The sequence below is a fragment of the Elgaria multicarinata genome, chromosome 1, assembly GCF_023053635.1.
Source record: "Elgaria multicarinata webbii isolate HBS135686 ecotype San Diego chromosome 1, rElgMul1.1.pri, whole genome shotgun sequence".
Classification (NCBI taxonomy): Eukaryota; Metazoa; Chordata; class Lepidosauria; order Squamata; family Anguidae; genus Elgaria; species Elgaria multicarinata.
Window position 1 is genome coordinate 47,359,882 of NC_086171.1, and position 12,147 is coordinate 47,372,028.

The window sequence follows — 12,147 nt, forward strand, 5'->3', positions numbered from 1 at the left end:
TCAAGTGTATTCCTTATAATGTAGTATTTGAATCTGTGCAGAGGAAATGGCTTTTATGTAATGTTTTTTACACTGCACAGATAGTTTCTCAAACGTATTATTTACTTTGAAAGCCAGTGCGCTCTCTCGCTCTCACTCTCGCTCTCGTTACATGTGTGAATCTTTTATACTACAGAATAGTGATACAGTATATGAGAATTTTAGTTTTGTTTACAAAACATACAGGCCTGCCTTGTTTGCAACTCTGATTGTGAGTGCTAGCACATATCTGCCAGACATTTTCATAAATTTCCAAACATGTGCTCCCGTTCAATTTGCACAGCTTTCCCTGATTGATTTGTGCAAATTTCCCCTGGAGATGGGATGAAGCCCATTTTAGCCTATGGAGGAAATGTGTGCAACTTAGGAAATTTGCACAAATTCGTGGAAATGAGTGTACATTTTACATTCAATCATGGCTCCATTTGCACATTTTTCCTGTTTGCGCAGAGCGAACAGCAGTTGCAAATGGGAATCAAACACAAGACCAGCGGTGTGCTGATGTTTGAAAATCCTGGCATTTTTGAACATCACTTGTTTGCCGATTCCTACTATAGAAAGGTGTGTATGTGTGTGAGCATGTATTTATTTATTTATTTATTTATTTATTACATTTCTATACCACCCAATAGCCGGAGCTCTCTGGGCGGTTCACAAAAATTAAAAACATTTAAGGTATAAAACAACAGCATAAAACCATAATATAAAATACAATATAAAAGCTCAACCAGATAAAAACAGCAGCAATGCAAAATTACAAATTTAAAACACCAAGTAAAAATTTATTTATAGACTGTTAAAATGTACCTCAAGCTCTATTGAACATAATCATCTGAAGCTTTCAAATATAATGAAAGACATAACATTAATTTTCATGGCCTTTTCAGAATGCTTTCTGCCAGTGTTGTTTTTCTACAAACCTTATCTTTTTTATATCATGCACAAAAGTGGAAAGGAGGTGACAATGGGTCCTTCCATTTCACTTTTCTAAAATCCCAATTTATTTTTTGTTCATGACTCTTTAATTAAGTCATGTATTTGGAGCACTGCTTCTTAAGAACAACTGCAGCATGGAAACCCACATTTAAATCTCTATTCAGCCGTGAAGCCTAGTGGTTGGCTTCAGGCAAGTCTCAGTCTCTCAATGCATGGCTGTGGTGTGTTTGTTTCGCTAGTTTTGTTTGTTTCCAATCATTTCTAACATATTTTTCTATACAAAGTGGTTTACAGCAGAACCCAAATATGTCAAACTTGGAACAAAATGAAATAAAAGCATCAAAATTGCAATAATAGAACCATACAAATGCCAACAAAACTAATATGCCTTAAGAACAAAAGCACGTATTACAAAATCAACATTTTAGATTGGCAGGCATAAGCCCCCAAAACTTCTAGGTTGTTCTACATCCTTAGCACCACAATGGAAAAATGCACTCTCTCATGTATTCAACTGCCACACCTCTGACAGCAGTGGGACATGGAGTAGGGTGTTCAATGTTGATCTCAGAACTTGGATAGGTTCATATGGAAGGAGGTGATTCTTAAGATATTCAGGGCCCAAGCCATTTTGAGCACAACCTTATGCATGTTTAGACAGAAAATGTCCTACACCTCCTAGCATATCCCAGCCAGGGAGTTGTATGATGTCTTTCCTCCTCCTTCTTACAGCGCATAGTTAAACGATGGAATTCACTACCACAAGATGTTGTGATGGCCACCAATTTGGATAGCTTTAAAAGGGGTTGAATAAATTCCTGAAGGAGAAGGCTATCAATGGCTACTAGCCCTGATGGCTATGTGCTACCTCCAGTATCCGAAGCAGCAAGCACATATGCACCAGTTGCTGGGGAACATGGGTGGGAATATGCAGTTGCACCCATGTCCTGCTTGTGGGTTCCTGGTCGACAGCTGGTTGGCCACTGTGTAAACAGAGTGCTGGACTAGATGGACCCTTGCTCTGATCCAACATGGCTCTTCTTATGTTCTTATGTCTAAACATGCATAGGATTGTTCCCTTAGAGGTTCGAATAGGTAGGAGACATCCCACAAGTAAATAGGGAAGCTGTATTATGGAAGAGTCATTGCATCACACAAAGCTTCTGAAGTAGAATCCAAACTTGCAAAGGAGGAAAAGAAAAGAAAAATCCAGCATATAATTTAGATTATTTGAAAGAGTAATGTGAATGACTCTTAGGCTTGCATGTCTCTCTTTTACTCTCAGCATAAAAATCGGTCTCTTAAAATTAACAGAAGTGTGTATGTGTGTACACACACACACACACACACATATATACACACATGCAAATATATATTATTCTCGACACTGTTTTTCTATTAGAATACATGCACAGTAGCTGGCACCTCAAATACTCAGTTTTGATTAAGTACCAAGAAACACTACTGAAAGATTAGAATACTGTAGGCTTCCCTCCACTGATATCTTAGCTATTCTTTGTTTTATGGTAGAACACTTATCAATTAATTAGAAAAGAAATTGAAAGTAAACTGTGGTCAGGAGTCTAGATCTTTACTTTGCAGGGTATGTGTTAAATGTTTAATTTGAATTGCAGCAATTAAATTTTAAACAAATACTCCAGCATAATTTTTTGGAAATCTAGCTGCATAGTTATTTCTTCCAAACTTTTTGTACTTATACAGAAAAAAATCTTAAAAGTTAAAGATACCACATAAAAACACAATTTTAATGGTTCAGATAATTAGCGATAATGGAACTAAGGGCAACATTTAATCATTTCATATATGTATACTAATGATGAACTAAATTATCTGAGTGCCAGTCCTTATGTAACTACAACAGCACCATTTATACTAGGGATGTGCTCCGCTTCTAATCGGACCGGCGAATTAGAAGCGGAGCGGGGTGCTTCGCCTCCCCTTAAGGCGGAGGCGAAGAGGATTGGGGGGCCGGCAGAGCGTGGCAAAGAGGATTGAGGTGAAGGCGGATCCTTCGCCTCGATCCAGAGCTCCGCCGGAAAGGTAAGTGGGGTTTACCGGGCCCTGCCGCTGTCGCTGTCGCCATGCGGCGACAGTGGCAGGGCCCGGTAACCCCCCCTCCTCTCCCTTACCTGCCTCCGTCCGCGGTCCCTCGGCTTCTTCAATTGAGCCCGCGGTTCAACCAGGAAGTCTAGACCGCACGGCCCAGACTTCCTGGTTGAACCGCGGGCTCAATTGAAGAAGCCGAGGGACCGCGGACGGAGGCAGGTAAGGCCCCCCTCCCCCTTGGTCCCTTACCGAGCTCTGCCGCTGTCGCCGCATGGGCAGCGACGGCGGCAGGGCCCGGTAACCCCCCCGCCCTCCTCTCCCTTACCTGCCGCACTTGTGGCCCAGACTTCCTGGCTGAATCGCGGGCTCAATTGAAGACGGCGACAAACCGCGGACGGAGGCAGGTAAGGCCTCCCTCCCCCTTGATCCCTTACCGGGCTCTGCTGCGTCGCCGCACGGGCGGCGACGGCGGCAGGGCCCAGTAAACCCCCCCCCCGCCCTCCTCTCCCGGCCTTACCTGGCATCACTCCCCTCCACTGCGGAGCTCCGATTCGGAGCCGGAGCTCCGCGACGAAGAGGAGCGGAGTATGGGCGGAGCGGCACGGAGCGGGCCAATCCGAAATTTTCGGATCGGCCCATGGGGCGGAGCGGGGGGTCCGTGCACACACCTAATTTATACACAAGAGGGATGCATGAGCAGGCTTGGGAGAACCCCAAGATTTAAGTGGGGAGAATGGGAAGCTATGAGTAGGGGGGTAGAATTAAAGTATCCTAGAATAGAGTGGGCAGAAAGTAGATCTCCAGATGTTTTGGACTTCAACTCAAAGCATTCCATTGGTCTTGCTTGCAGGGCTTCTGGGAGCTGAAGTCTAAAACATCAATCAACCCCTGTCCTACAAAATGGCATAACTGTTCCTGGACAGGAGTATTCCATGATGGCCTTGACTTATACTTAGGACCAGATGCAACTTGATATTTGGGTCACAAATGTAGGGATTGGGCCTAGCACCTCTGCAGATGTGCCCCAAGAAGACATGGGAATAGATTTTGAGTCTGATGGGGAGGGGGAGGCAGAAGGTACTCTCAACCTACCAAGGTTGCTGGAAGCCAGTGAGAATATCACTACCAGAGAGGAGGAAGCAGCCTAATCATTTGGATGACAGCCAGGTTGAGCTTTCTGAATCCATGGGAACTCAGGCTCCTAAAGATGAGCTAGAGTGGGTAGGAATACAAGACCCTGGGGTCAGATATCCGTTAAAACAGGAGAGGCAACATAGGGCCATGGGATGCTCCAAGAGACTGGCAGCTGGGGAGGAGACTGCAGGCGGTCTGGAAGTGGCTATTAGGCACTTACCTTGAAGCTGGTGCCTAATAGCCCACTTAGGTCAAGAAGAAAGCCCGTAGTAGCCAGTGGCTTCTACTGGAGTTTGTAGCAACTCTCTTTCATGATGCTTTAACCTGAAGTCTACGTGATCCTGTATTATGCAAAGTCTTTTAGAAAAGCCTGTCTCTAATGGATGCATAAAGATACTATCTGTAGCCTGGGGGCAATGCCTGTTTGCTTGTAGTTTGCATAATAAAAGTAATTGACTGGAAATATGACTTGACAGTTTGACTGCAAAGAAAGCCAGAGGCTGAGTGGCTGACATGACCCAGAGCTTTATGGATATTTAAGACTCTTCTTACTGCCAGTGGCAGATGGAACGCTAGGACTTTTCCCTCCTCTATAATTAACTAAGAGAGAGCCCAGCTTGTGCCTGTGGGCCTACCCCACTGGATTATGTGCCAGCTGTTTAGGTGCTGATTGAAGCTTCATTCCAACTGCTGATATGCCAGCAGCATAGATTCTAGTGAAATAAAGACAATTAGTGATTGAAGCTTAAAGGTTCAGTTCACCACCCTTCATGGAAAGCACTTTTGTGTAGGAAAAAGCATGAAGTGTGTCTATGGATTACTAGGTATGACAGTCTTACACATGTGGTGTTTTTTTTTTTCACTGTATGGACACTGCATATGAGTATAGTTCTCAAGTTTCAGTAGTCATGTATGGATTTCCCAAATAATTGGCAGTGGATGGGAGGGTTTGTACTAATCTCCATCTCTTGCTTTAACCAACCCCCCCCCCCAAATTACTGCTCTTCTCATCTCTGACAAAGTAACTTTAATTACAAATCCTGCCCCCCTTCCATTTCAGCAGCTGTGCTAGTAACAACTTTTGCCCGAGGATGGTGGTAGCCTTAGGTTAGAGACGGGGATGGGGGACTCTGCACAAGCCTTTCTAACTTAAACCCATAATTTATTATATATTACCGAGCCATTCCAACAAATCAACCAACAAAACTATTAAGCAGTCTATCAGTTTGTGGGCAGACCTGACTGGTCTGTGCTGGGACAGAGACATTCCCACCTGCCAAGATTCTCAGGATCTTACCATGGTTACGTGAGAGCAACCCACAATTCACTAAGGTTACAATGATGGCCGCTAGGGTTACAAAGTTGGCCACCTGGACCGAAACCATCAGTGGATTGTAACAGCAGTCACAGTAACCAAAATGGTGCCATCTGGTGGGAAAGTATATTTTCCAAGGCAAGAAGTACTGCATAAAAGTTGTTATCTTCTAATAGAAACATATTCTTTAGAGACACCAGGTGGACTATGCACAACAAATGAGAAACAAAAATGCATTCATTGTCCAATAAACTGATAATGTGGAAAATCCCTCAGGCACTTTAGTGAAACCATTGCCGCAAAGTATGTGTCAGACTTGAGTTTTATATTTACAAGCTGTAACAAAATAACGTCTAAAAACAATTCCTTCTTGACAGATTATATTGATTTTGCTGAATACGTAGAACTGTAATCTACATCTGCATTTACTTACTTCTTAACTGCTCCACACGGAAGTAATGAATAGACTTGGTAAAGTGGGTTAATTCTGAGCATTTGTAGAACAAAAATGGTTTCTCATTTTTTAAGGGTTTGTTCCTTCTGAAACAATTCTGTTGCATGAGAGGGAATATAGTACTTAAAATACAGACTTCAAAACTTTAGATGTTCAGAATGTTGACTTCCCACTTTGCCAAAGTAAGGAAAGAATTATGGAAATAAACAGCAAAACAAACTGTTCTACAAAGCAAGGTCAAAATAGTGCAGTTTCTAGCATTCTTTCATGGAATCACTGAGGCATTAAAACACTGTATGAGAGAACTCTGGAGAGAAAGTAAAGAAATCGCTCAGTATTGTATCTCTATGTCTTCTCTCATAAGCATTACTGTCAGGAGAGAAAAGAGAATATGCTTAACACCCTCATAGCTATTCGGGAGGAAATGTTTCAAGGGCAAAACAGCAGTGAGGCCTGAAAATCCCGCCATTTAAAACCAAACCAAAACTACATATAGATGTATAGAATACATCCCCACAGTTCTTGAACTTACAATATCAAGTTCGTGCTCTCATGGACTGAATATATACTTGGACTTGAACACATTGACAAATATAAGGATATATGTTCTTTAGTTATGTCACCCTTCATTTTTACAAGCTTCCAGGGGGTTTACACAATGTCCGATTAACACCACCTAAAATAACACAGCAGAGCATAGAAGCAATTTAGAACAATACAGCTGAAAAAAACAAACCATTAAGAGATCAGCAGATTAAAATCAGATAGGTGACATACTGAAAGGCTTGGATGCATAACAAGGTCCTTGCCTGGCACTAAGAAACAAAAACAAATTGGGAAGCAAGCAAAATGGAAAGGGCATTGCAAATAAGGTGCCACAACTGAACCCCCCCCTTTCTGGTTACCAATCTGCCTAAGTTCAGAATGTGGGGTGTAAAGAGAATTGAGGTTAAATGGCAAGTTTATGTGGCAGTATTTAAAAGTCCCTTGAAAATCACAAGTTCATCATCATCTATTGTTCATTTCTGTAGAAAATGCAGATCAAAATTCAAGATAATAAAATATAAAATACAATCTCTAATATATACAATTTAAGCAGCTAAAACATTTACAATTGGATACTGGACCTGATAGACATAAATGCCCCATCATATGCCATCATATGCCTGTGTGTAAAGGGCAGTCTTAATGTAGTGCCAAAAACATGAGAGTGTTGATGCCAGGCAGACCTGAGTGGGGAGAGCATTCCACAGTTGGGGTGGGGTGGGCACAACTGAGAAGGCCCTCTCCATTGCTGTCACCCTCTAAACCTCCCCTGGAGGAGTTACTCAGAGAAAAGTGTCAGATGTTGATTGTAATGGCCAGGTAGATTCAGGTCAGGAGAGGTGCTCCGTCAGGTATTCCGAGCCATGTGAAGACTAATAGGTTCATCATACCCTCCACCCACCTTACCCTTTATTTTTGTTGTGTAGGTGTGCTTATCTGTGAAAATAAAAATCACTACCTTTTCAACATGTTTTTAAAAGATTCCTTAAAGCATTCCTTGATTTTAGAGATGACTGTTGTTCAGCCCTGTTCTTAGCTATTTATTTGATGTGCTAAGTTTTCTCTTCACAGAGCTACTAAAGAAGGTTGGTACCTCTACGCGGACAGTTCTAATGGAGAATTTGGACATACCGCTGACATTACCACTCCAGTCATTTCTGTAACGGGACCCAAGTGCAGGCTGGTGTTTTGGAATTATATGAATGGTGCAACGGTGGGCTCTTTGAAGGTACTGAAAAATACAATTCATAGAAATGTTGTAAGCGTATTCACTCCCTGCAATATAATTTAAGTGAAGAGTGGACTGCCAATATTGATTTGGGCTCAATATAGGGCATTGCTTCCTCTCCTACAGCCCATCAACTAACAGCACTGTAATCATAGTTAGTAGAGAGGGTCTATTAGCTATGCTCCACACTGTGATTGAAAATTCACAAAGGAATGGGTGCTCAGTGGTTGCTGAATGACAGTGTAACTCTTTTCTCTTGGATAGTCTTTCAAATCCATTCCTGAGCAATTTGTGAATGCAATATAAAACTTTTCCATGTGATGCTGCTGCTGCGGATTGAAGTTAATCTGGACTCGAGTTGGAGATTTTAAATATCTGTCGCTGTGTTGGATTGTAAATGTGCTGAATCTTAGGGCCTTGCTAGACCAGGCCTTAGCGCGCCTTCCAACCCAGTTTCCCTGCTGTGCGTCCAGATGACGCACAGGGGAATCCGGCGGCAGGCCGCAGTGAGGCCTGGTCTAGTGCGCCATAAGCTAAGTTGCTTATGGCGCGTTTTTTCCCCAGCTCTGGCCTCAGGCCAGGGCTGGGGGAAGTGTGGAGACTTCCACGGCTTTTCGCGGCTCCTCGCTTACTCGCGAGGAGCCGCGAAAAGCCGCAGACCTGGCACAGCGCTCATAGGAGCGCTGTGCCCATCGGCGGGGGGGGGGGGAAGAGAGGGGAGGGCGAAGGATGGGAGGGTGGGTGGCACGGGGGGAGGGCAGGTGCGATCGCGCCGCTCGCCGCCCGAGCAAGCAGCCGAGCGGCGCTTGCCCGGGCAATGCCGCCCCATCCCGGGCATTGCCCGGGCAAGCGCCGCTCGGCTGCTTGCTCGGGCGGCAGCGGCGCAATCACACCCGCCCTCCCCCCGTGCCACCCACCCTCCCATCCTTCTCCCCCCCCCCCGTTTTAAAAATAAAAATAAAAAAGCCACTTACCTTCCCGGAGTCTTCAGGCCACTCGCGGCCCCTTTAAACAAACAAACAAACAAAAATGGCGTAACCCAGCAGGTCTAGCAAAGCCCTTAGTCTATTTCTATCCATCCTTGATTCTTCAGGATAGTGAAAGTTGTATCTAGTGATGGTTTTGAACTAAAGCACTTCTGTTTGGTGCAGAGCAGGGCACCTGCTTTTTGCTGATTCCCCATACACACTTCAACTCCTATATCCCATGAAAAGCAGCTCCTAAGGATTGGAGGAGCCACTGGAACAGTATGCAATATGGCACAGGCAATGCAGTAGATATGGATGGTCATGCAAAAGTCAGGTACCCTGCTTTACATGAGTGGAAGCTCTTCTCACTACCTCAAAAAGGGGAACTGTATAAATCTCTGAGAACAATATACAAATATAAGCTATTGATAGCACTTGGTGCTCATGATGCAATTTTGACCCCACAAAACATAATAAAGTTGGGGAAGGGCTCTGCCCCACATCTAGTGTAGGTTGCTGATGTAATGTTTGTAGCTTCTTACTGTGCTACAATAGATGAGGCAGTGTCACAAATCCAGTTTGTCAGCCTTTTCTTCCTATGAAAAAGGCAACTTTCCCAATCCAGCAAAGGAAATACATATCTGAAAGCATCATCTGCTTGTGGATACTCTTACTGAATTGGGAACCAGATGAGCAGATTTGATGTCAATGTATAGCTGAATTCACACATGTATTGCAATGTGCTTCGAGATATGAAGCATCTCATCCTAAACCATTCACACAACAAAGGGTTCCTTTGTTCAGTACTCAGTCAAAAGGAGAGTCACACATTGAAGGCTGTGCAGGGCCACGCCACTGACCCTGCTCCTGCTATTCCATGGCTTCTCCACTCCCAGCACCCACAGATTGCGCGTGGATGTTTGTAAAAGAGAAGCCAATGTGTGTAGGCTTCCACAGGATCAGAACCCCACATGGATGGTGATAGACGTGTGAGTCATTTCCAACTTCTCTCTTGGATTTGCAGATGGGAGCATTCATCTTGGGCAGCATGAATATTGTACAACATGAAACTGTACAAAGGGGCCAACAACCCTTCATTTTCCCACAGTGAGGCAAGGCTGAACTCTGGCCTCAGCTAGACCTACGGATCTAGAGCAATAGAGGGGTGAGGATCTCATGATGTTAGGATTGCGAGATCATCCCCCTCCGTTTACATGTGGTGCACAACGTCCTCGGAGGAACGGGATGTCGTGCCCGCCATTTTGTTTTTTAAAACAAACAAAAAAGGAGCGCATGAGTGCTCGTGTTCTGAAAGGTAATTTTTAAAATAATAATAATAATAATAATAATAATAATAATAATAATTTTCCCCGCTCACCCCACCGCACCCCCGATGGGTGCAGAGCTCCTGAGGAGCTCTGCACCCCATGCGCGGTTCCCGGCTCCTTGCGAGAAACCGCGAGAAGCCGGGACAAACCGTGATGGTGGGCCACACCTTCCACGATCTCGGGATCATCCTGAGACTGTGGAAGAAACATGACTAAAGGGCAGGGTGATATCCTGGGGAAAGGGAGGAATCATCCCTCCCTGCTCCTGGGATCCCCTGTGCGACATGTGGGCGCACAGGGACGATTCTGGGATGATCCCCGGGATATCACCCCATCTAGCTATGCCCTCTATCTTAAAAAAAAAATACCCCAAAAGTTAAGGAACAAGCTCCATTGAGCACTGTGGGATTTACTTCTGAGTAAATATGAATATTTATTTATTGCATTTGTATACCGCCCCATAGCTGAAGCTCTCTGGGTGGTTCCCAGGATAATAAGTGCAATAATCATCCTTCGGACTATGTAATATGTACATATTGAGCTAAATGGGAAGTAGCAATAAAGTGCTAACCAGATGTGGTTAGCAAGCATGTAACTTTGAAGAAAAAATGCTTTATTTTACGTATATTGAATTTTCACAAATCTGTGACTATTAATATTGCTTAGAATACTGGTAAATAACTAAACTTGTATTACATGGTGCTATGACAAAAAGATTACTTAGTTTTTTCAAAGAAGGGAGAGTTAAGCGGAAATAATTTACACATAATAATGTTGAAATATTGAATAGGTTTCTGCATATTTGTTTCATGACCTAGAAGGAAAGTAAGTTTTACAATAAAAGCTTGCAGCTGTAATCCAAAAGCTGATTAAACTGAAATGCCTGGGTTTAAGTCAAAGTGATAGAAATTTGCGTGCTTTCATTAAAAAAAAATAGATTGATGATTTAAAGAAATTAAGAAGCACCAGGAGTTGTTGAATGCCACTGGAAGAAAACCTGATAGCAGAGAGCTCTCTTGGCATATTTTTTAAACCCTCAATATAATGCACCCTATCTCAGCTGCAGCTTCCTGGAGGTGATTCATGCTACAATAATGGTTACATCCAGATGATCATGGCTTGACTTTTTGTTCACAAACCTTCTGCTCATGCACTGAGCACCTTCACCCCTTCCGTCATGTGAGCCATGATTATACCAGGAAGCATCTGATTAATCATAGTTTCCTGTTTCACCTGAACCAGGAAACTGTGGTTACCAGCTTTGAAACAAGGTGGGATATTAAACTACAGCTTGAACTTTTAGATCCTGGTTTGTTCCAGTTTGTTCCATCATTTCCTAGTTTGGATGAAATGGGAAACTATGCTTAATTGCAGGCTTTCTGTTTTATTTGTGGCTCATGCAAAGGGGAAGCAAAGAGGCTCTGTGCATGAGCAAAAGGCTTATGCATGTGACTGTCCAAACCAGGCCAGAGTTGTCATGGTTTCAGTTGCTGCTGGTACTGTTTTCAGGCAAAAAATGAGAGATTGCACGATGGGTGCAATCCTAAGCATGTTTAGACAGAAAAAGTCCTACAACTTTCAACATGACCAACTAAAGCATGCTGGGAGTTGTAGGACTTTTTTTTCTGTAATAAGCATTCATAGGATCGCACTGTTAATTCAGAGCAGTTTTGCCAAGGATACCACAGGAGCAATTACAGAATCTCACCATGAAGATATCAGCTTGTTATTATCTTATATTTCAGATGGTGAGTATGCTGTATGTATCGTGTGTGATACATTCCCACCCTTGAGTGCTTCGGGACAACTTTTACATTTCTTCTCTCCACTTGTCTGTTAATATATGAGACTCCTCTGTCATAGTACGAAAACTCTTCCATGCAAAGAGAATGGTTATTTTCTTGTGCCATGTTGTTATATGCAACTGGATGATGATGTTCCCAGTGCCCTGTCTTCCATTAAAATAAAAAACTTCTAGACTATCCCAGAGTTGAGGCTGCATATCATTACAGCTGGTAATCAATCCTGGAAAGGAAAAGCATTTCCGGGAGCTGCTGATGTATAGTTCTGTCAGAGCTGTCTAGAAGCATGATTTGACATACATCACCATACTTCCATCTCCCAGTGTTGTC

The 12,147-nt window shown here is 43.3% G+C and overlaps 1 protein-coding gene across 1 annotated transcript in view; it reads left to right on the top strand.

Annotated features, from left to right (window-relative positions):
• Positions 1–12,147, top strand: part of MALRD1 (MAM and LDL receptor class A domain containing 1) — a 288,950-nt gene that overhangs the window by 96,638 nt on the left and 180,165 nt on the right. The window contains exon 20 of the mRNA XM_063121247.1: positions 7,563–7,719. Within this exon, the coding sequence (XP_062977317.1) occupies positions 7,563–7,719 (157 nt within the window). The remainder of the gene's footprint in view (positions 1–7,562; positions 7,720–12,147) is intronic.